Source organism: Cnephaeus nilssonii, assembly GCF_951640355.1.
Source record: "Cnephaeus nilssonii genome assembly, chromosome: 15".
Classification (NCBI taxonomy): Eukaryota; Metazoa; Chordata; class Mammalia; order Chiroptera; family Vespertilionidae; genus Cnephaeus; species Cnephaeus nilssonii.
This window is the reverse complement of record NC_137086.1, coordinates 6,759,475-6,784,266: the sequence shown is the minus strand read 5'-3', so window position 1 is coordinate 6,784,266 and position 24,792 is coordinate 6,759,475. Positions and strand designations below refer to the sequence as shown.

The following is a 24,792-nucleotide window of genomic DNA, read 5'->3' as shown; positions in this document are numbered from 1 at the left end:
CTCCTGATTCTGATGTCACCTTGTCCGGGAAGACCTTGAACTCCCAAGACCCAAGTTAGGTGCTCTCCTGTGTCCTCCAGTGACACCCAGTGCTCCCCAGTTTGTAATACTTATCACTCTGCATAGCCATGCCTGTCCACTAGTCTGTCTCCCCCAGGAGCTTAGAAACTCTATGAAGGACAGGGGCTGTACCTTCTTCACCACTGCATCTCCCATGCCTTCCACAGCATTCAGTACCCAGGGATGTTTGTTAACTGCACATTGGCCAAATGAAAGAATCAGCAGTTTCTATGTTTTTTCCAGGAATTAGTCACCCTACTGTTGAGCCATCCTTTAGTTTCAGGCCCTCATGTTGAATGCTTTGGCTGTGACTACTCACTTATTCTTCCCAATTTTTTTTTTTTTTTTGGCCTTTTGCAACCAGCCCGTGCTTCTTTCTGCCACCTCCTTCTTTTTTTTTTTTTTCTCTATGCATAATGTTTTTTATGTTAACTTCTACAATTGTGTATGTTTTATAAGACACATTGTATGTTTTTTTTTCAATTTTTTTATTAAGGTATTATATGTGTACATATCTTACCATTGCCCCCCCACCCCACTCCCATATATGCCCTCACCCCCCAGAGTTTTGCATCCATTGGTTATGCTTATATGCATGCATACAAGTCCTTTGATTGATCTCTTATCTCCCCCACCTCTCCCTAACCTTCCCCCTGTAATTTGACAGTCTGTTTGATGCTTTACTGTCTCTGTATCTATCTTTTTGTTCAAGTTTATAATGTTCTTTATTATCCATAAATGAGTGAGATCATGTGGTATTTTTTCTTTCATTGACTGACTTATTTCACTTAACATAATGTTCTCCAATTCCATCCAGGTTGCTGCAAATGATGAGAATTCCTTCTTTTTTATGGCAGCATAGTATTCCATTATGTAGATGTACCACAGTTTTCTGATCCAGTCATCTGCTGACGGGCACCTAGGCTGTTTCCAAATCTTAGCTATGTGCCACCTCCTTCTTGAAGGTTAGCCAAGGTCAAGGAAATAAAAACATGGACTATCCTTACTTTCCAATCACTACCCTTCACTCTTGTACACTCCACGGTCTTCACAGTGTTTTTATATACGTGTCATTAGATCTTCCTCATAAAACTGGTAGCATGGCTGGGACATTTTGTCCAATATTATAGATAAGGAAGGTGCAAGACAAGGAGGAGGAAAAAGGAAAGAGGAGGAGAAGGAGCAGGGAGCAGAGAAAAACTCACAGATTTGAAGTGATTTAGCCAACATCACAAAGGGACCTGGAATGAGTGTGTGAACTTTATACATTCTAGTGCAGGGCTCTTTGCACTAAATTGTCCTTTTAAGACAATGCAATCAAGTGCTACACTGAGAGCCATTCATCTCCAGAGACTTAAGAGAGAGTCCAAGAAGCCAAAATGGTAATGAAGCATTTTAGAGGAGGTGAAATTTCAGTTAAGCTTTAAAGTTTGGAGAGGATTCAGAAAGGACATATTCCTGGGGCAATAGAGATAGCAAACCCTTGTCCAGTGTTAGAATACCCATTGGGCACTTTTGTCATTTGCACCCAATATCTTTCCTTTCCAAGAAGAGGAGCTCATCATTCTATCAGCATGGCAAGCTAGCCAGTGTGCAAAGTACACTTTCAAGGGACTGGATGTGTAAACTGTGTGCAACTTGGCTTTGCACAGAAACAGCCAATCGTGCAGGGCATTCTAGCCATTAGAGGGGCTATGATGGGTGCTGAATGTGCAGGCTGCTCGCTGCCCTTGACCCTTGCCATTTTTACATGTCAGTCCAGAGCTGCACATCTCAAAGGAAGATGGAGAAACATAGTCTGCAAGGACAGTTGAGCTCCCCACAGGAGCATGGAATTGCCTTGAAATACAAGGGCTCATGAACATTTTACATCCCCTTTGGAAATCCCCCTAAACTCTCTGCCTCGCTGGTTTCCTGGTACAAGATCTAATAAATCTGCACACTCAGCTTAAACTTTGTGCCAGGCCTCATAATGGAATGATTACATGTGTTTTGTGTGTCAGAGACCTGACAGAAAGATTATACAACATAGTGAAGCAATCGTTGGGGTTTTGGCAGGGGAAGAAGGAGATAAATATGTGTCTAGGGGAGAAAAATGGCAGCTCATGGATTTGCCGCCTCGATGTCATTCAATCATTCAGCAGAAATGTATTAAGTTTAGGTCAACACACATTTATCAAGTGCCTCCTATGTGGACAGGCATTGTGTTACGTCCTGTGAGCACAGAGGTGCATGAGACACATCATTTATCCTTGGAGCTTATGGAGAAGTCCAACAGAAGATACAGACACAGAAGAGGTGATTTCAGTATAATGTGGTAAATGCAATGATAAGGGTTGGGACAGGGTCTGAAGGTACTATTGAGGAAGGGTGCTGAGCTCAGACTGGAGGATTAGAGGAAGCTTCTGCAAAAGGGATCTGGAGGGATGAGCAGGATGAAGGGGGAGAAGGGCTCCAAGCAGAGAAAACAATACGGGCAATCGTATGGGAAGAACCTTGTACCTGTGCAGCACAAGAAAAAGATGGAAAAAAAAGGGACTAAATAGAAAAGGTTTGATGTTACTAATGGGAAAAAAATGACTGGTAAGCGCTCGCTGTGAAGGATTCAAAAATGAAATATAGCCCGGCTGGCATGGCTCATCGAGAGCATCGACCTATGAACCAAGAGGTCATGGTTCAATTCCTGGTCAGGGCACATGCCCAGTTAAGGGCTCAATCCCCTGTGGGGGGCATGCAGGAGGCAGCCAGTCAATGATTCTCTCTCATCATGGATGTTTCTATCTCTCTCTCCCTCTCCATTCCTCTCTGAAATAAAAAATATATATATTTTTAAAAAATGAAGTATAGACAGTTTTATCAAGGGACTTACCAGTTGATCAAGTTAACAATTTAAAGATGCATTTAAAGTTATAATAATTAAGACCCCATTATAAAAGATACCAAGCCCAATAAGAAGTGATTAAGTGCCAAAAGTGAGTGAGAGAATTGCATGGAATGGGTTTGTAAGAAGGCGAAGGCATGAGCTAGGAGGGAGGGAGGAGGTTTAAAGAGATGGTGAAACTTGAGCAGAAGAGAGGATATACAGTGAGTAGGTGGAAAAGAGGGAGAAGGCCATTCCAGGAGGAGAGAATGCTTTGATTAAAGACTTGGAGTTAACATTGATTCCACTCATTGTCGGATTGCATAGGAAGTGAGACTATGGTTTTAAAGAAAAAAATTCAAAATAAAAAACATAAGGTCTTTGTATAGAAAGCACTTGAACTGGGAAAAATCACTTCCCTAGTAGGTCAGAGTAGGAAGGGGGCATGAAGATAGCCACTCATGGGGTAATTTGTAGAATTACAAGGAGGAGGTGCTATGGGTGATGTTGTTGTAATCCAGTGCTAATTATTTTTAAACACTTGATGGGAACACCCTGTTCCAAAGTAGAGAATACAGATATGGCTCTGGATCAAAGAGCAATTTTAAAAAGCTGCAGCAAGAAGCCTAATATATGCAGGTTTTTGAAGTCCTTCTCCTGTGGCCCATTAGAGGGGACAACTGTATCCGAAGCGGCCTTACAATTTTTCATGGAAACCAAGACAATTTTGTTTGGGACAAACGCTAAATAAGACATGATGCCAGGAAAGCAGTGTGAATCAGGGTAGTCTAGGCAACGGGGACACGTGGTCCCTGAATCAGTCAGGTTCCAGGCAGGAAAACAGAAACTCTGCTGGGTGTTACAACAGAGAGAACTGAAGAGGGAACATGTGTTCAGGAAGCGGGGAGATCTCAGAAAACACAGTGGGAGCACTGTGGTCACATTGAGGTAACAGGGGTGGGGAAACCAGGGCAAAGTTTGGGGTGATCAGAGTCTGGAAGCTCTGAGCACAGACCCTGCAGGGCTGGGGCTCAGCACACTGAGGAGGGATCACTTCTCTTCTGCTTCTGGAAGACTCGGGAGCTCAGACATAGAAATCCAAAGAGCAGATCTCAGTCCTCTTGAGAAGATGGAGCTGCCAGCTAGTGATGGCACCCTCCTAGGACATGAACCTGGGCTGTTTCTGGTGAAGTCCTAAGAAGCTGGATACTGGAACCACCTGGAGGTGCTGAGTGAAGGGCAAACTGCTTTCCTGTCTCCTTCTTATGTCCCCTATTCACAGTCTAACAGAAAGACTGAGTGACGCTGGAGTAATAATGGCATCGCCTGACTATACTTGCAGCATGAGGTCTGGAAATTATTCTGATTTTGAGGAGAAATTCTCCAAAAAGACCATGCAGCTCAAGAAGTGGTGAAACCATTCTCTGGTTCCAGCAGAAAAAAAAAGCAACAGCATTTATCAGTATTCCCTTTGTGTCAGGAGCTTTATAAATGCTGCTTCATTGATCACAACAACCCCATAGAACATGTGTTATCCCATCTTGCAGAGGAGAACACAGAAGTCTCCAGTGGTTGACCAGTTTGCCCAAGACCCAACAGCACATAAGAGGCAAGGTCAGGACTAGCAACCAGTTCCATGTGATCCGAAAGCCCAGCTCTTTCCACCACTTCTTGGTCTTTCTATGTGGAACCTGCTTCTTCACGGGGCTGAGACCCATGACCCTGGATGGAATCCCGTGGCAGGACCACTCCTGGAGACCCTGGGCCAAATGACCTCTTCCACCACTGGTCTCTTGAAAGCTCAGGCACAGGAAGCCTTCCATTCTCTGAGTTCACATCTAGCCAGATTCTAGCAACACCAGAGTGATTCTCTCCTGCCCAGCGCTGACCTCACTCCCATCTGAAGGTGCAAGAACTACTATGAGTCACCACCTCATGGAGTAGGCATGCTGCACCACCCATAGCTATGCTGTGTAATGTCAACAAAGTGTGTATCTGTGTGTCTGTCCACGGATTTGTGTGTCTTATAAATCCAGCCTTCCTCAACAGGATGACATTCTTGGGGAACAGGCTCCTCATCCGAAGAACCCCCAAACTGCAAAGGCAAGAGCTATTTTCTGGCTGAGTCAAGTCTCCAGTCTTAGCTGAAGATGGAAGCAAATTGTGCCTGTATTTTCTGGAAACGCTGAGATGGGACCTTATTGAGGAATTCACCAAGACCCCAGGGAACGGAGGAGATAAATGCTACCAGGCGGCTGCAACTTGAGCAAGATTCAGAAACAATAGAATGTCAACTTGAGATCATAGAAGGCTCTGGCAAGGGTGACAGAAAGCAAGGAAAACGACTTGGTCCCGAGACAAGTGAGGATGTGGCTAATGGGTGATGGCACTACAAACACTGCTTTGAAAGGGAGCCCGGGGGGGAAGGAGGCAGGGGCCACTCGCCTTCCCAGGGACTCCAGCTCATCACCGAGGAAGAGGGAACGCAGCCGCGGTTTGGCCACGTGCCCACCCAAGGGCCCCTGTTCCAGCTCCACCGTGCTTCCCGAGCAGCTGGGGAGGCCAGGGATGGGTTTCTTCTGTCGGGCCAGTGTTTTCGCAGAGACGGCTCTCCTCTCGGGCTCTTTTGGAAAGTGACTTGGCTGGAGCCACACTCCTGCCAGCATGGCAGCTGTTACCACTTATACCAGGAACATCTGGCCTGAAGATTGCAGTAAAAGTGACACTTGTCTGCGGAGAAAAAATGTTGAAGTATACATTTTGGACATGAAGAAATAAGTAATGACATCTAATGTTTTCATAAAGCTGCTACACGGAGCAGCCATCATCCAGGCCCCAGGCCCCGCATCGGGGCGTTGGGACACGGCGGCGTGCTCGCGGGCTTTGTGGAAGGCCTCTCACCCAGAACATCATTGCCCGACACAGGCTTTGTCCTCTGAGGATGTAGAACAAAGGGAAGCCCTCCGGAGACCCCCTCGTTTTTAAGACCTAACTCCCAGAAATGGAGAGTGGGGAGCAAAATGTGGTGAGCGCCCGCCAGATGTCAGGAAAGCCAGCTCTGAGTTGCCGTCGTGGTTCTGGGGGAAAAAGCATATTTCGAGGTTCAAGTTTCTCATCTGAGAAACGGAGGTGTCAAAGATGATATGTTTCAGGTTCCTCCATGAGTTCAGTGTTTGTGCTTTTTGGAATAGAGGCAACCCCGCCATTTCCATGCCAATCACCTAGGTTGAGCATGATTCCTTCCAGACCCTGCTCTTAAAAGGCATCTCCCTTGATGTGGTGATTCTTGCATCCCCTCCAACCTCAGAATAAGGGGGAGAGTCAGACCAGGCCGGGATGGGAGCCTCGAGCTCCTGCCGGAGAGGACAACACCTAGACGGAGACAATAGAGTCAGCGCACAGCCCCGGGCCCCCATGCTGACACTGACACAGCCATTGTGCCTCAACTGAGGCATCTCTTGCATTTGATTTCAGAGAAGGTGCTGAGGGGAAGGTGGAACACGCCGCTGAAACTGGGTTCCTTTTCGTTAGCAGAGCGTTGATGAGGATGATACGACAGTGACACTTTGGCAGAGAGCGGGATAAGTAAGAGTGCATATTTAAGAACTTTGTGATTTGTGAGAGACCGGCCTTTTGCATAATCTTAGCACGCCTTTTGGATTTAACAGTGTTACCGCTGCTAAAATGACACATGAGCAATGCATTATTGATGTGCCAGTATCATCAATAATATGTTACTGCGTAAGTTCATGCTTCACCAGAGAAGAGCCTATGAACCTCTTCTGATTGGCTCTCCAACTAGAAAGTGGGAGGTGGAGGCAGATACCATTGTCCCCAAAGCACCATCATTCGCTGCCTCCCTCACCCTCCCCCCCCCCCCCCCATCTTCAGAACAGGCTCTGAAGCCACCTTTTCTGACAGAGAAGCTGTGCCCTGCTCACCTGCTCCGGGATGCTCTGCGCAGGCGTCTACCCTCTGGTGCCAGGAGAGGAAGTGGCCATGTGGAAAGCCAGCCCACACTGCTTACTCCTGGGCCAAGCAGGGATTGTGGGTCCATAGGCCACCTGTGGTTTGGTGTTCCAGTTTTTCACTTTACTCCATGGGCCTTCGACTTGATTTTGTACATCCAGCAGCTTGCTTCTCCGTTCTAGAAGCCAACATGAAATGCTATGTGCAGGGCAAAGGGCCTGAGCAGGCCTAGGGCCTGGACCTGGGGATCGGATTGTGTGTTGCAAGCATCCCTGTGCACACATCCGGGGGCGGGTCTTGCTAAAACGAGCTGGCTTTGCTTCTGAGTCTGTGGGTCTGAGGCAGGACCCGAGCTTCTGAATGGTGATACTGATGCCGCCAGTAGACCACACTTAGAGTACCAAGGATGTCTCTGCTATGAACTTGAGCCAGGACTTAAATCCAAGTACACCTGCATTTAAGTCCTGGCTCCAGATTTACCCAGCTATGTGTCTTTGGGACACATTATGTGGCATTTCTAAGCCAAATCTCCTTAGACAGAAAGTGGGAATCATCGTGGTACCCACCTGCTCGGTTGGCCATGATGATCCAGGTAGATGACACAGGTGTGCAGGGCCCACAGCGCAGGAGAGGAGACGGACCTGCAGAGCACGTTGTCTAGCTACGCTGTCTGAGGCTCATCCACTGGCTTCCAGAATTGCACTCGTGAGCCTCGGTCTGGGAGGCCTCTGGCCCCCACTTCTCTGTTAATAAAAACAGGAGTAACAAGAATGATGCCCTCTCCTGGAGGCACCCACAGCAGAGCCACACTAGCTCAATGGACTGGGCTCCTTCGTTACAGTCACTTGGATGGCGTTAGTGAATGAATTGCGTGGGTCCTTCCCATCAAACCAGGGGCCCTGCATGCACTTGACTTCAGGAAATCTTATGGACATGTTGCTATGTTTTACCTCACTTATGCATATGACAGGTGACTAAAATTGGTAGTACTCATAAAACAGTTCACACAGCTTTAAAAATAAATGGACATGTAAATGAGTTTTTATGAAAACAAAAGTGGAAAGTACTGTCGAAATAAAAGCATTAAAAACAACTACTAGAGACATATGTAATACTATATGTAATTCTTTAAACAATAAAGATTAAAAAAATAAGAAGAACTACTGGCTAGCACCTGATGTCCTGACCCCGAAGAACACAGGAATCACGGGCTAAGGTAGTGTTGCCCGTCAGCTGGCTGGACGGCTCCTGTGGAGAGTAATTAATCATCAGTCCCACGTGCAGGGGGAGTGGGCAGCCAACGACCCTCCTTTAGCCCACAGCGCCTTCCTTCTCCTGGCAGCTTCTGATACACTCAGAGGACAAACTATGGGTTGAAAAAAAAGTTCACCTGGTAACTTTAGAGCTATGTTTTCCCTCCATTTACCCCCAAATGTGATCAGCTTCCAAAGGCCAAAGGCAATTCCCAGGTGCCTGAAGCCACCCGTCCCTTGGGCCTCTGTCTGGCCTCGCCTTAGGGGCAGTTTTGCTCTTTGGTTCCACCCGGCCCTCTGTATTCCCAAGGGAGCCCTCCCGCAGAAATGACTTCTTCCTCCATGGGCTGAGGTGGGCATTTTCCCCAGACCCACAGCCACTGAGAACCATCGGGTACAGTACTCTTAAAGTAAACGGGGGAGGGGGCCGTGTAAAGAAGAATCACCTACCTGAGTGTATACGTGTAGAAAATGCTGTCATGAAGAGCCATTCTTTTGATTCGGGATGACTTTTCAATCCTTGGAATTCTCCTGAGCAAGACCTGCACACCACGGGGCCGAGTCATGGTTCCCAGTATGGATGTGCTCTAAAGACTACCGGCATCCAAGCCTTCTGTGGAGCTCTTCAAACCTGCAGGCCCCCAGGGCCCACTGCAGGCCTCCAGAATCAGAAACTCTGGGGACAGGGCCCAGGGATCTGCATTGTGATGCACATGTAGAGTAACTCCGTGACAGAACTTTGAAAAGAGCCTTCTTAAACCATCAACACGTTAACTGCCACTTACCACCCGGCAGGAGTTGGCCAACTGGCCAGTAAGCTGAGCTGAGTGATGCCTGCTGGGTCCTTCCCTTTCTGTCCTCAGGGGTGACCCTTGAACCAGGAGCTGCCCTTGAACCAGGCCTCCTGTGGGGGCATCTAAGCTCCCAGTGCTTCGCTGCCTGTGCAGGACCTGGGCCTCCAGAGCCTAGTGTCTTCTATTCCCAGGGGCCTGGTGGCCGCTGGCAGCTCCCCTGGCTACCTTCTCCGGAAATTAAGAAAGAGCAAGCCCCACTGCAATCCGCAGTTTATCCTTTCTTAGAAAATCTTCTGAAATCTTTGAGCACTCTACATTTTTTTTTTTTTTTTTTTGGCAAATCAAGTCACAATTCCAGAAATTCTTTATCTGGAATACATCGGTAATACTTTTGTTTTACGTTATCTCTCCATCTCCTGACTGTGGACATGTGATATGCAAACTCATACCCAAATATATGGAAGAATCATACCAACAGTCATTTGGAAGTGAAAACTCATATGCTAATGTATTTCCTTTTTATTTATTTATTTTTGATTTGTTCAAAGTGTTTCAGCAAATGCTTTTCAGAGAAAGGATTCCCGTGTAGGGACCGGAGGCCTGATGGGCAAATGGATGTGCCTGGGGTCACCTGGGAATAAAGGGAGCTGCGGAGGGAGCTGCGGTGGGAGCTGGCAGCCTAAGGGCCACACCAAGCCCAGCGGAGACCGGGCGGAGGGCGCCTGGCCCTGCAGTTGGCTAAGACAGGGAGTGTGGTTTCCTGCTCCGTGCAAACATCCCACTGCGCTGTGATGTGGCTCAGATCACAAGCACCACTCCTGCCCTCCCTGAGTCTCGCTTCCTAGAAATCAGAGGACAGAGGGGTGTTCTAGCGCGGGGGTGGGTCTCTCCCAGCTTGCTGGTCGCTCTGGGTTTTCCCAAGGGTCAAATATTGTGGAAGGTTCCCAATTCCAACCTCTCCACCACCCTGTCTCTCCCCACAGCCGGAGCTTGGGTTTCCGTCACACCTGGTGGACGAACACCATATAGCAGAGTGGCATCCCCAGACGCCTTCCACGTTCCCAGGGGCAATCACTTCCCTCCCAGCTGGGCCACCACTTCAGGGACCTAGCAGGTCTTCAGGGTGACAGTCTGAACGCAGGAAGCCCCTGCTATAAACACTAAAGCGGCAGCAACTCCTGACCCCCTTCCATCCAGTCAGCATCATTATTCCCACAGCAGCGTGAGGCACCCCTGGATTTCCCATGACGTAAGGAGGGTTGGTGGCCTTAGTAGTCCTCAGGAGTGTCTAGGTCAGGTCGCCTCCATTTCCACACCCTTCACTGCAAGCTCAGGATGAGGACCTAGGAGAGCCTACCTCTTCCTGGGGCAGAGAGAGGGGCGGGTGGCAGGTGAGCCCAGCTTCCTGCGATTGCCTGGAACAGAGGCAGGGAGTCTGTCCTTCCCTCAGTCTCTCACTTGTTTTTTCTGTGTGTGTCTCAAGCTTTTGCTCCAAGGAGTGGCATAAGAGCGACCATGGGTCTTGGAAATCCCGAGGACAAGTGACACTTTGCCCAGAATTTGGTCGATGCAGGGTGGCTGGGAGAAATCTCAGCGTCCGTCTTCTTCCTGACTAGAAATTGTGCAGCTGCAGCTCTGTACCGCCCAGTGAGCCTCCAAGGAGTGTTGTAAGGGAGGTGGGTAGAGGCACAGCTGTGAGGGAGGTGGGTAGAGGCACAGCTGTAAGGGAGGTGGGTAGAGGCACCGCTGTGAGGGAGGTGGGTAGAGGCACAGCTGTGAGGGAGGTAGATAGAGGCACAGCTGTGAGGGAGGTGGGTAGAGGCACAGCTGTGAGGGAGGTGGGTAGAGGCACAGCTGTGAGGGAGGTGGGTAGAGGCACAGCTGTGAGGGAGGTGGGTAGAGGCACAGCTGTGAGGGAGGTGGGTAGAGGCACAGCTGTGAGGGAGGTGGGTAGAGGCACAGCTGTGAGGGAGGTAGAGAGAGGCACAGCTGTGAGGGAGGTGGGTAGAGGCACAGCTGTGAGGGAGGTAGATAGAGGCACAGCTGTGAGGGAGGTGGGTAGAGGCACAGCTGGGAGGGAGGTGGGTAGAAGGCACAGCTGTGAGGGAGGTGGGTAGAGGCACAGCTGTGAGGGAGGTGGGTAGAGGCACAGCTGTGAGGGAGGTGGGTAGAGGCACAGCTGTGAGGGAGGTGGGTAGAGGCACAGCTGTGAGGGAGGTGGGTAGCGGCACAGCTGTGAGGGAGGTGGGTAGAGGCACAGCTGGGAGGGAGGTGGGTAGAAGGCACAGCTGTGAGGGAGGTGGGTAGAGGCACAGCTGTGAGGGAGGTGGGTAGAGGCACAGCTGTGAGGGAGGTAGATAGAGGCACAGCTGTGAGGGAGGTGGGTAGAGGCACAGCTGTGAGGGAGGTGGGTAGAGGCACAGCTGTGAGGGAGGTAGATAGAGGCACAGCTGTGAGGGAGGTGGGTAGAGGCACAGCTGTGAGGGAGGTGGGTAGAGGCACAGCTGTGAGGGAGGTGGGTAGAGGCACAGCTGTGAGGGAGGTGGGTAGAGGCACAGCTGTGAGGGAGGTGGGTAGAGGCACAGCTGTGAGGGAGGTGGGTAGAGGCACAGCTGTAAGGGAGGTGGGTAGAGGCACCGCTGTGAGGGAGGTGGGTAGAGGCACAGCTGTGAGGGAGGTAGATAGAGGCACAGCTGTGAGGGAGGTGGGTAGAGGCACAGCTGTGAGGGAGGTGGGTAGAGGCACAGCTGTGAGGGAGGTGGGTAGAGGCACAGCTGTGAGGGAGGTGGGTAGAGGCACAGCTGTGAGGGAGGTGGGTAGAGGCACAGCTGTGAGGGAGGTAGAGAGAGGCACAGCTGTGAGGGAGGTGGGTAGAGGCACAGCTGTGAGGGAGGTGGGTAGAGGCACAGCTGTGAGGGAGGTGGGTAGAGGCACAGCTGTGAGGGAGGTGGGTAGAGGCACAGCTGTGAGGGAGGTGGGTAGAGGCACAGCTGTGAGGGAGGTAGAGAGAGGCACAGCTGTGAGGGAGGTGGGTAGAGGCACAGCTGTGAGGGAGGTAGATAGAGGCACAGCTGTGAGGGAGGTGGGTAGAGGCACAGCTGTAAGGGAGGTGGGTAGAGGCACAGCTGTGAGGGAGGTGGGTAGAGGCACAGCTGTAAGGGAGGTGGGTAGAGGCACAGCTGTAAGGGCAGTGACTACAGCAACAGCTGAAGCCCCTGAGGGTCCCCTACACCCTTTCCCTTCTGTAGGCAGAAGACAGGCCACAGAGCACTAGGACTTCTCCCTCTGGTTGCTGTCTGGAAGGCTGGAGCTTTGATAACAAGGAAAAGACAGCATCAGAGATGCAGCTTTGCCTGACCCCGAAAAACAAAGATTAGAATGATGCCAGGAGCTGGGAGTAGGGGGTGCAGGGGGATGTTGGTTAAGACTACAAACTAATACTAGTAGATAAATAGGTAAATCCTGGAGATTTAATGCTCAGCAGAGTGAATGTAGTCAGCAATACTGTGTCAGAAACGTCAAAGTTGCTAAGAGACTACAACCTAAGTGTTCTCACCACACACAAAAAAGAAAAGAAAGAATTATGTGATGTGATAGAGGTGTTAGGTAGTGCTCTGGTGGTAATCTTATTGCAATATATAAATGTATCAAACCAAGACATTGTACACCTTACACAGTGTTACCTGTCAATTACATCTCAAATAAAAACTAATAAGTTTTTAAAATGCAGTTTTGATGCCAAGGAGAAGAGAGGGCCCAGCTAAAATATTCGGTGGGGGAATTCGAGGAAGGAAAAAAGCCTGGAATCTAATGGTCTGGGAGCAAGGAGTGGGGATGAAGCAGCAGGCGTTCCAGGGAAATAGGAAGGAGACTCCGCCCATCCCTATGGCTCTTCAGAAAGCCCAGTGGGAACCCTCCGAGGGGCTCAGCACAGACAGCCCATAGCAGGGAGGGAGCGAGTAGGCAGGAGCCTGGCCATCCTCACCTCTGGGCGTTACCTGGCAGGCGGCTCTAACCCAGCTCAGAGAGTGCACACAGGTTTCACGTTAGATCCTGGCTCACCCTTATTCCAACAACCAGAACTCATGGTGGTAGATCGTTGCTAAAGATATCGGATTAAAGGGAGAGAAAGAAGAGGGGAAAAAACAATCCAAAACTCATCAATCTGGATTGGAGCAGGGAAAACAGAACAGAAAAGGGGTCCCTCTTTGGCTTGCTCTTTGGAACAGCAAGAATGTGCATAGTTTTACACAAGTAAAGGCGAACTGTGTGACTTAGAAAAGAAAGTGGTGGTGGGGGGGGGGGTTGTTTTGTTTTGTTTAAGTTAAGGTTACAAAGGGATGACAGGATTTGAGACAATTTGAGGAAGGAGCCCTGGAGATGTCAGCTGCTCGCCAGCAGGTGGCGCGTTTTCTTTAGGATTGCGTCCCCGAATCTCTGGATCAAACATCTGAGCCAGACTCGCTGAGCCCTCTCGTCCGGAAATCGCGATGCAGATAATAACCCTCCCGTGTCTGGAAATGTTTAATTACCGCGAATGCCCACTTTTCCAGCGCCGCCCGCCGCCGAGGTAGCCCTTCAAGAACCTAGCGCCGCGGGGGTGGTAAGGTTCCATCCGCTGGGTTTCATCCTCACTACACACGATCCAGTTCAAAGGACTTTTCTTCATCATCCTCAGTTTGGTTAGACACTGCGCCGTGTCTAACACATTTATTTCCACCTTTGGAGAGAGGAAAAGTTCAGTAATCTTAGAACACAGGTCTGTTGTGTGTCGAAAATAATTCTGACAACTCACATTGGTGCCAAGAGTAAAAACTCGCCACGCCTTTTACACACATTTTACATTTGCTGCTCAAAACACCAGGCTTTATCATTTTATTTTCTCGGTGATAGCGTGCCCAGAGTTCACGCAGTGCCACGCGCGTGTTCGCATATTCGTGCTTCATACCTATTCCTATAAACCAAGGGTAGATGCATTCATGTGTACGGTTACATGTAGGAAGGTGCCGGATAGTTACAAGATACTCGTGTGCTCCTGAAGAACTCACGAACCGGGAACTGCCCGGAGCAGCAGCTCACTTTCCCTTTCAGTTTTGATACTGTAACTTGTGTCTTGCTGTCACAAGAAACGCCAGCTCTTGCGTTCACCTGGGGTTTCTTCTCCTCAGACCCTGGAGTTGCTTGCGTGTTATCAGGACGTGTTATCTGCCCAAGTGTGTCTGGATGTCCTGTTACCTGCCTCCCGTGCCTGCAAACTTTCCCCCAAAGCTGGATTTTGACCTGATTGATCGTAATGGTTCCAGAGGAACTATTGAGCCATTACAATCCATCATGTAAACGATTACAGAGGGATACCTAAATCTCCCGGTTATTTGAAACCTCAGTGCGCGCGTTAAGGGGGGTCTAATGAGCAGACCCCCAATTGTCCGCAGTGCAGTCACGGACAAGCTTGCATTGGGAGAAAAAAAAAACCAAACCCCACCTCACAAGTGCGAAGTACATTCCGTTTTGGAAAAAATGAGATCATTTTTGTGTGGCTAGAAAGTGGGGAAAGGTGGGGTTCATTTTTAATCCGCAAGACCCCAAAACAATATAAGCCATGTTCTGGTTAATTTTCTGGAAACTGCTCAATTTTCACTCCAAACACAGGCTGGGGCACTTTTCCTGCCCAGCACACAGGAGTCTGGAGAGGGGCTGGGGAGACCAGAAGAGCTGTCAGCACCCCAAATGTGCCCAAGAAAAGGCAGAGGCGAGGGCTCCCTTCTGGAATGGGCGCAGGGTGGTCAATAGCCCGGAGGCTCTCACGGGCTGGGCGATCCCTCCCTGCGGGACCCCACCGGCACTTTGGCGGGGAGGGGGGGGGCGCATTACCTGGTCGTGGAGGCCTGATCGCTACCGCGGGGAACCTTGCCCTAAGGCTGCTAGGTCCTGGCCAAAGGACCCCTCAGGCCCAGGCGGTTCCGCCCGGCAGGCTGGGGGCTGGAGCGCAGGGAAGAGCCTGTGGGAGTTTGCGCCGGTCTGGTTGCTGGCCGCTGGCTGCAGCCGCGCGCGGTGCCCAGAAATGGGACGGGCGTCCAGACCGGACTTTCGCTGCTGCCTTCACTGGGCTCCCTGGCCTTAGAGAGGTCGGGTCTCGGCTGGCTTGCACTGGCTGCCACACAACGTTTACCAAATGTGAAACCTGACGTCCTTGCGAGTCCTGGACGCATAGGACTTCACTAACAATTACCCTCCTAGCCCTAACCTGTTCTGGGTCCTGCCCTCTTCCATCCATCCAAGCGCAGCCCAGGCGCTGGCTGCCTCCTAGACCTGCTGCCCAGGGCCTGTTAATTTCTCTTCAATAGGCGGGGGAGGGTTTCCTGGTGAGCACCAGCACGGGGGTTCTCAGCTCCTGGGCTTCCGGCCGTCCCAGGAACCAGAACCTGGTTGGTCTCCAGTGGACACTGAGGCCATGGTTTGGGGGTCACCCCCTGGGGAGCTTGGATGGGGATGGAGAACACTTCAGCAACTAGCAGATCTCGAATTTCGTTATCCCGGATTTCGGGGGATGTGCACTGTGGGACACAGGAGGGCGATGTGGAAGCCAGGTGTCTGAAACAGGCGCATCTCTCCCTGTCCTGCAGACCAGCCCCAGGCAAGGCAGCCTGGACTCTTCTGGGAAGAAAGGCCTGAAGATGCGGGGCCCTGAGGGACCTGCCCCCACCTTGCTTCCCTTCCTGCCCAAATGGGCTAAGTGCCAGGATTTGACCTAATCAGGATCAGTTTTCCAGATTACCTGGCAAAAGCCTTATTCAATAACCAGGTCGCACGGACCTTTCATTCAATCCCTAAAGACTCTCTCTGCAAGAGCTCCTTAGGGATCCCTACTCTGAGTTTTCTATCAGTCTTTGAGATATTTGGCCAAGAGCCCTGATGCAGAAGAACAAGGCAAGTGGCAAGATGAAGGAAGCACAGTGGTCCTGGATGGCGTTTTGAGCAGGAGATGGGATTCCTACACACCAGGAGGCTCATCCCCCCCTGAATATCCTCTTCCGAGGGGACATTCTGTCTGGACAGCCAGTTGCCCTATTGTGGAGTCCTCCGTCTGTGATTCCTTTGCCACTGCTAAGGGAGGTTCCCAGAGCCTTGTCTCCTGGGAGAACCCAGGACTAGTACAAGCAAGTGCCCTCCCTCCAGGTGGGAGTCAGGACAATCCAGGAATGCCCTTCTGAGCCCAGAACTCCCCCTGCTCTTGGAACTTGCCGCCTTGCAGTCTCGGAGAGGGGAGTGATCTCAGCCCCCTTCTGCTCTCAAGGGGCCTCGCCCTGGCCAGAATCTCGCCCCTCACTGGCAGCTCCAGCTGCAAAGGTACATGGGTCCCTGGCTCCAGCATGAACTGTGGCAGGGCCGGAGTGCCATCCCTTGGTGCAAAGACTTCCTCCTGCTGCTCCAGCCACCGTTACCTCGGGCTGGAGAGCAGGCTCTGTTCTAAAGGCTTGCTGGTGAGACCAGGGTCTCCTCCAACTATGTCCTAGATCAGGGAGTGGTACCCTAAGAAACGCCAGAGCAGACTAGCAGATCAAAGCTCAACATAGTGGCAGCTCCTCTCCAGAGGAGACCAGTATGCTGCAGACTCACTAACGCCAGGATTCAGCCCCCAGGGCTAGGAAGAGGCACTCAGCAGCACACCCTGTGGTGTGGCAAACTCCAGGAGTGCGGTGTGTGAATCTGTGCCCCCCCCCCAACCTCCCTCCCCCCCCCCCACCCCCCACCCCCAACCAGCACCTTCTCCCAAACCCCAGGCTGGGTGTTCCAGGGAGGTGGCAGGGAGGAGTCAGGGCTGGGGTCAGCTGAAGGTCAGCTCCTAGCAGTGAGCAGTCCAGAGGGTAAATGGCACTCTCCCTAAGGCATCAGCCCTGAAAACAGGATTTCTGGCAGCGAGGACCCTGACCCTCCGAGATCCCAAACTCCACCTGACCCAGCTCCTTGGACTCGGAGGGCCTGTAGCCGCCGAACTTTGCGGCTTGTCTCACGTGTCTCGTGCCGCTTTCCAGACTCCCATCCATCCTTCCAAAACAAATGAATGCGTGATTAGAGGGTGCGGCTGTTCATCGGGGTGGAATCCCAGCCGGTCTGGGTCCCAGGAAAATAACTTTTTTTTTTTAACCTCTTTCCCCGGCTCTCGGCCTCCGCCTCTGATCTTTCTACCTAACTTCATAACCCAGGTCTGGGGTACCGTCCTGGGACTTAGCACCCCGGGATGCCCGGGGGGGCTGCTCCACACCCCGGACGCTCCCACTCTGGGAAGGGATTCTGGGAGAAGAGGAGACGCTGCCAGGGGCCCGAGTGTGCTGAGCCCAAGCTTCAGCGCGGGGATCCCCGGTGACCCCGTCTCCACTCGGCACAGGCTGTGTCCTAGGCGCACAGGAGTAGGACCTCGAAACGCCAGGAGCCCCAGGCTCTCATCTGCTGGGGGCTGTTTCTCCCAGCGCGATAGGGGTGCCCTCGAGGGCCTACCCACACAGAGGGGTTCGCACGGGACTGAAGAGCCGGGAACGCAGGTCCCGGGAGGCCGGGGCTCAGCGAGCGCAGCTGCCAAAGACCGCTGCCCGGGTCAGCAAAACTTTGTTTCCCAGTGCGCAGGCGCGGGGCAGGGTTGGGGGGCAGGGGAGGGAGGAGGGAGGGAGGAGGAGGGAGGGTGGTGGATTAAAATAAGTAGGCGGCTCGGTGCTAAGGGATGAGTGAGTCTGAGCTCGGTCTCTCCCCGGCACGTTCTCAGCCTTTACCGGTTCAGACCCGACCCGGGAGCCGGGAGCCGCGAGCGGGACTCGCCATCCCCGGCGGCCGGGACTCCGCGGCCGCTGAGCGCTTCCCGCGCGCCGGGAGCTCCGAGTCCCCGCAGCCCGAGAGGGGCCAGGGCTCTGGAGCTCGGGGGGTGCCTGTGGAACCCAGTGCTTCTGGCTCCCCGGGTCCCCCGCAGCGGGAGCCCCAGAGACGCGCTGAGCCCGGGACCGCCGCGGACCAAGAAGGTAACTGCAGCCCCGGGCGCCCCAGCGCGGCGAGGGGGATGCGGGCGGGACTCCCGGCTCCCTGTCACTGCGCGTCGGGTGTCTCCTCTCTCTCCGTGTCCCGGAAGGACGCTCCTCTGGCCGGGCGAAGGCTGTAGGACTTGGCGAAAGTGAGAGCCGCTGCAGCCTAGGGTGGTTGGGGGGTGCTGGCTCGGGGGTCCCCCGGCCTCTGACCTCCTGGGAAGGAGAGGGCGGGCTTCCACGACTGTCCCCAGCGGGGCCAGACTCCGTGAAATCCGGGGCGAGGTGTCCACGGATTGGGGAAGGCAGCCTGGGGGTGGTCCCTCTAAGAAAATGAAGCCACTTCAGCGGACACAAACTTCCCTGAGACAGGCGCCTCGCTCAGCCCGAGCTGAGCTGACGGAGAAGGACGAGAGCGGATGGACGGCCACGGCCGCGGCCATCGCCCAGGGACAGGTGCATTCCCCTCGCGGGGTCGCGCTTCTGGCGAATCTGTCTTTTGTGTAGTTGCGCTCAGGTTTGAGGGGGGCTCGGCCAGGGAGCGCAGGGTCCCGTGCCTGACCCGCCTCGCACTTGCGCTCTGACTTGGGGTGCTCTAGGGGACGATTGTTCGGTGATCAAGGCCTGGAGTGCAACCCACCACTGTCCGGTGCGCGCAGGGGGCGCGAGCACCGCTGCCCAACTTGAGACCGTCCCGCCGCCGCCGCCGCCGCAGAAACACGATGGAGCGGCGGGTGTCTCCAGGTTGGGGTTTGGGAAGGAAGAATTCGTTTGCTCCCTTCACTATCCCCAAACCCAGCCTTCGGGAGAGGTCGGAGCCTGAGATGAGAGGGAAAGAGGGTAAGAGGTGGCCTGCTGAGCTCATTTCTTCCCGGAGACGTCTCTGATAAGAATGAAAACCCACACCCAGCACCTTTTCAGCAGCTCCCCCAGTAGCGGCAGCCGCGGGGTAGGCTGGAGGGGTGGAAAGCAGCTAGGAGTTTCTTTGTTGCCACAACTTGGTACATTTCACCGGGCTAAGGCTGTGTGCTGGCTCTTGGGAACAGAAACCACGTGCAAGGCTACTTAGTTTCCCAGGTTCGCAGCCTCCTGGAGAAGAGAAGGTTTGGCAGGGACAGGGGAGAAGGGTGGAGGGAGACCCCTGGGTAGATGTCCCCCACCCCTAGGTTCCTCTAAGGAATTGTGGTTTCATTAAGATTAGGGAGCAGATCGCTAAGGACGCAGAGGGCGTTTCAATGCGGCGGATGGAAGCCTAGCAGAAGGATTCGTTTGATCGCATTCCGTGGGAAAATTCAACCAAAGTAGCCGGGCTGGTCAGTCCTCCCGCCTGGGGCTCGGCCGCCCGTCACTCGCGTTGGGGATTCCATGTCAAGGATGGTTTTTCTGGGGCTACCGCTGGGCTCCTCCAGTCTCAAGCTCCTGGAGCTCGCTCCGTCCTCATTAATGCAAGCAGTTAACTCGCACACGCTCAATTAGCCCCGAATAAACCACTTTAATAGACTCTGCACACTTCATTAATGCCCGGCTGAGGGCTGGCTGCAGCCTGGGATTGGCGCTCCACCGCGCGGGGACTCCGGCTTCCAGGCGCGAAATGCATTTGCTGCGCGTCGTCGGGACCTTTAACCGCACCTCCGAGGTCCCGAGGCCCGCGCTCCCGGCGGAGCGGATGCCGGGCCCGGGGAGCGGGGTTCCCTCTCGCATTTGATGATCTGAAGAGTTCACACTGGGGTTCCAGGGTCAGGGCCAGCCGAGCTCGCCCTCTGGGGCTGTTGAGCCAGGGTGAGCTGTGTTTTTCTCTTAGCTGACCGCCAGACACCGGATCGTGCATTTGGCCCATTCTGGGTACTAGTGCCAAGAGCCACGTTTCGAACGAATTTCGTCCCCGGGAAAGTCAAAGTCGTTGGCGAGAGTCTGGGGAGCCCTGTCCTCGGAATGGGGCAGAAAATAAGAAACGGGCTGCGCCCGCCGCGGAGGAAAAAAAAAAATAATCGAGTGTTGGGGAAAACAAGATGAGGCGCTGGCCCAGGAGCACCGGTGGCGGCAAGCGCCCCTCCGCCCGCCGCGCCCGCGTCTTCGCTCCTGGGGGGGGGGGGGGCGGAAAGGCCAGGTGGGCACGCCAGGTGCTTGGGTTCTCCCACTCGGGCACGGAGCGGGCTCGGACCCGCGTGCGGCCAGAGTCCCGCCGCTCACTTGGCCGCGGGTCGGCCGAGCGCCGAGACCAGGGAGCGGAGGGCCCCGCGGCAGGTCCCGGGGAGCCAGAGATAGCATCTGATTTCCAGCGCCTGGAGGGAGCGGGAGGTGACAGCAAATCAAAGAGCGCTCACCTCGGCCGAGTCCTAGCCAACCTTTGAAGTTGGCGAGTTTTCTCCTTCTCCTTCTCCTCCCTCCCTCCTTCCCAACACACCACGGCCCCTGCTTTCTCTCTGGCCCGATTCCTATTTTGCTTCGCCGCGTCGCAAGTTCTAGGATGGTCTCCGCTTGTCCCCCGCGCGCCCTCGCTTGGGGCAGCAGAGGAGATGGGAGCAGAGGCCAGGGCCCTGCCCGCCTGCCGCCTGCACTCCGTTCTGGAGGCTCGGCCGCCGCAGATTTGAGCCTCTCCTAGCCCGGAGGCTGAATTAGTTGCTGCCGCCAGACTAGGTTTTCATTCAACCGCCAAAGGAACGGAGCACGCACATCTTAGCCGCCGCAGGGAGTTTTGAAACCCCCCACTCCCACCCCCAGCAGAGCTTCTGTCCTTTTGGCCGAACACAGAGCCAGTGACCCTCCAGCCAGCCCCAGGGGACAAGGTTCCTGGGTCCAGCTAGTCCTCACTCTTCCCGCCAACGCCAGCGAGTGCGGCACTTTCTTCTCATTGAAGGCTTTGCTGCAAGGAAAGGCAGCTGAGGGGAGGCCTGGGCTGAGGGGAGGCCAGGCGCCCACACTGCCTACGTGGGTGTGGGTGTCAGCATGTGCGGTGAAGGGGAAGCAGAGCAGCGTCCCGCACACCCAGGGAAGGAAAGATCTGAGGAGGAGGAGAGGGGGAAGAAGGAGTAAAGGAAGTGGGCCACAGAGGATTGGGGGGTGGGGGAGGACAAAGGAGAAAGGTGTCCCAAGCTCCCTGCCCCACAAGGACTTCCTGAGTAGCCCTCCGCTCAGAGCCCAGAGGAGAGGGCGGTCAGCACTTGGAGTTCAGCCTCAGAACTTTCCTTCTGCCTCTTGTTTCTGCCTCCACTAGACAGACCTGAGTGTCCAGGAAAGACAGAGATTCAGGCCTCTCTGCAGACCACAGCCCTGTCCACGGAGACTGGAGACCCGGACCCAAGAGGCCGGGAGATGCCAGCCCGTTGGTCACTTCCGCATGGCTGCCCTCTGGCCTTGCAGCTGGACGGTGGCTAGAGCAAGGCAGCTGAGGCAGGCCTCCATGCTCTTTCTTGCCCTGGGGCATACCCACCTGTCCGGGGCTCGCCACACACACACACACACACACATCCCCCAAGAGACCCCAAAGCCCCTGTCCCCCTTTTCATGGGGTAGGGAGGGCACCTAAGTCCCCTCGTGTGCAACTGCAGATGTTTGACTGAGTTCATGAAGATGGGTGTCAGCGTCCTCCCTGAAATGAAGGTGACCCCCAAGGGCATCAGTCCACAAACAGCCTCAGAGAGGGTGTTGTCAACAAGGGCTCATTAACAGTGAGTCCCAAAAGCAAACTTGTGGTCAAAATGGAGAGTTTTGAGGAGAAAGAGGATTATGGCTTCTGGAGGCCAAACTGAAGGTCAGCTGGTAGACCTCCATGCACAGGAGCTGGGGAATGCTTGGGTTTGTGTGAGCCTGCACTAGTCTGAGTGCTGTCTGTCTGGAAGGCTCTTCGTGAGTGTGGACTGATCCCTCTCGGAGTTGTGTGTTGCTCCCTGCATTTTTTGTTTTGTAGAACACTGCTCTTCCCACTTAATCTTTGCACCTTGTTGTCAACTCTGCTTCAGAATGTGTGGCTCTGTCCTTGTGTGTTTCTGTGTTTCTTTGCACATAGTTATGTAAATGTGTTTCCAGGGGCTCCTGTTATCTTTGCAGGAGAGTATACTTCTGTGTTGACTCGGGCTTGCGTGGATGGAAGTTCCTGCATGCCAGTTTCCCTGTGTTTCTGCCTTTCTCAGGCTCATGTATGCCATACTCCTTCCTTTGAGTCGGTTGTGTTTCGTTGGTTTTACTTTCCTGCTGGTTCCTCTATCAAATTGTGCATCTCTGCACAATTTGAAGGGAGCCCTCGGATCACAGTGGGTTCCTGTCCTCTCCTCCTCCTCCTCCTCCTCCTCCTCCTCCTCCTCCTCCTTCTCCTTCTTTGAAATCAGTGGGTTCCATGGGTGGTGTCTTAGACTCCGGGCTCCTGCCTGCACTGGGGGACCGGAAGGAAACAGCTGGGCTGGAATTCAGAAGGATGATTTACCCTGAACTTGTCGTCTCCCCACTCCCTTCTTCTCTTTGCAGCCCCAGATTGAGAACCCACAGAAAGGACCACCATGGGCAGCAAAACCTTGCCCGCACCAGTGCCCATCCACCCCTCCCTGCAGCTCACCAACTACTCCTTCCTTCAGGCAGTAAACGGCCTGCCCACGGTGCCCTCGGACCACCTGCCCAACCTGTATGGCTTCAGCGCGCTGCACGCCGTGCACCTGCACCAGTGGACGCTGGGCTACCCGGCCATGCACTTGCCGCGGTCCTCTTTCTCCAAAGTGCCCGGCGCCGTGTCCAACCTGGTGGACGCCCGCTTCCAGCTGCCAGCCTTTCCCTGGTTCCCCCACGTCATCCAGCCCAAGCCCGAGATCACCGCTGGAGGCGGCGGCCCCGTGGCGCTCAAGACCAAGCCTCGCTTTGATTTTGCCAACCTGGCCTTGGCTGCCACGCAAGAAGATCCGTCCAAGCTTGGCCGTGGGGAGGGTCCCGGCTCCCCCGCTGGCGGGCTGGGCGCCCTCCTGGATGTGACCAAGCTGTCCCCAGAAAAGAAGCCCACGAGAGGACGCCTGCCCTCCAAGACCAAGAAGGAGTTTGTCTGCAAGTTCTGTGGCCGCCACTTCACCAAGTCCTACAACCTGCTAATCCACGAGCGGACGCACACAGATGAGCGGCCCTACACCTGTGACATCTGCCACAAAGCCTTCCGGAGGCAAGACCACCTCCGAGACCACAGGTGCGCACCGTGGGTGGCCCTAGAATAGAGCTGCCTGGCTGCCTGGGTCCTCACCACCTTCCTCCCTCATGAGGAGGTTCTTGAGACACCCCCACCCCTCAGGGGCTCCCCAGCTTTTGGGAATTCCCTGAAATAGCGAAGGAAGCCAGGGATCAGTTTTGGGAGCATGGGTGGAGAGAACAGGGGATAAACAGGACGGGAGGTTAAGTCAGGTCTCCTTGAGTTCCGGACAACCATGCATACCTTCCCCACCCCTCCCTCCATCCTCAGTGCTGTCCCGTAGAAGTGCCTGCTAAATGGAGAGTGGCCCTCCATGCAGGTGACAGCTCAGCGCTCGGGATGGGCAAGGAGTGTGACGGACACACTACCTTTTACGTTTTGCTTAATTTCTATTTTAATAACCACATGTGGCTGGTGGGTCTCCTCTGGGGACAGTGCAGCTCTGGCCCATTGTCCTACCCCAGGTCCCCTCACTCACCTTCAGCGCTGACCCCGGCCTTATAAGGAGGGCATGCCCGCCGTTGGCCTTATGGATCAGAGATTGCCCAAGCTTCTCTCCCACCTCCCTGCTCCATCTGCAAACAGCATTTTGCCAGCTCCACACTAGGTACCCCACAGGCCCCCCACCCCCTTTCTTTTGAGGGCAAGCACCTCACCATTGTGGGAGGGGATCTTGGGCAACTGCATCACTTTGCACGGATTCATTGCTTCCCTGTCTGTCTGTGTCCTCAGATACATCCACTCCAAAGAAAAGCCTTTCAAGTGTCAAGAGTGCGGGAAAGGTTTCTGCCAGTCCAGGACTCTCGCTGTCCACAAGACGCTGCACTCACAGGTGAAGGAGCTCAAAACCTCCAAGATCAAATGCTAAACAGAGCCCCCTGCTCGCCAGGACCCTGGGTCCAGCCGCCTCCTCCTCCAGAGGGACCAGAAGCCGGAAGGCCACTCTAGCGGACCGCCCGCGGGAGGGGCTCCGGGGCCTTCCCGGGCCCAAACCACGTCCCTGGGGTCCCGGCCGCTTGCAGAACTACGGAGCCCCGCCCGGGGGCCGCGACCCAGCAGCCAGGGCGGCTCCCCCAGGACGCGGCTAAACTCTTGGCCAAAAAGGCGGTACTCATGTGGCCGAAGGGAAACTACATTTAAAAATAAATATATAAGAAGAAGAACGAAAGCTCCGCGGAGCCGCAGCGGCGCCTCCCCCAGAAGTATTACTTTTTCTATTGTTATTTTATACGTTTTCTTTATTATTTTTTTTTCCTTTGACCATATAAGCTTGTAACTCTGACTGCGGAGAAAGAGGGGAGAGGAACGGAAGTTCTGCGCGCTCGCAGCTTCCAGACCCCCCTCCAGCCCCATCCCCACCCGGGAGCCTGCAAAAGTGTAACCCGTGTATCTGCTTCAGCCGCCGGCCCGCCCGGCCCGGCCCGGCCCGGCCCGGCCACGGGGCTCGCAGCGCCCGCTCCCCGCTCCCCGCTCCGGCAGCGCTGCGGGCCGCGGGCTCCGGGACTGGCCGGCGGGGCGGGGGCCGCGGGCGCAGCGGCTGGAGGGGCCCGGCCGCCCGCCTGCCTCCGAGAGCGAGCCGCCGGCTAGGATGAGGGCGTTGTATTGCGATTGGCACTTTATGCTGACCATCGGTAACGGACATTTATCACTGGAGTTTTTAAAAATATGAAATAAACGGTTATTTTAC

General features: G+C 54.0%; 1 protein-coding gene across 1 annotated transcript; it reads left to right on the top strand.

Annotated features, from left to right (window-relative positions):
* The first annotated feature begins 17,644 nt into the window (after positions 1-17,644).
* Positions 17,645-24,792, top strand: OSR1 (odd-skipped related transcription factor 1). The gene is made up of 3 exons (XM_079791802.1): positions 17,645-17,944; positions 22,406-23,105; positions 23,838-24,792. Exons 2-3 carry the CDS (start codon positions 22,438-22,440, stop codon positions 23,971-23,973), a joined length of 804 nt encoding a protein of 267 aa, XP_079647928.1. The 5' UTR covers positions 17,645-17,944; positions 22,406-22,437; the 3' UTR covers positions 23,974-24,792.

Excerpts from the sequence above, each read along its gene's own strand:
- OSR1 (XM_079791802.1), top strand. The coding sequence starts at position 22,438 with ATGGGCAGCAAAACCTTGCCCGCACCAGTGCCCATCCACCCCTCCCTG. Across the intron at positions 23,106-23,837 it reads GACCACCTCCGAGACCACAG|ATACATCCACTCCAAAGAAA; the intron begins GTGCGCACCGTG and ends CTGTGTCCTCAG.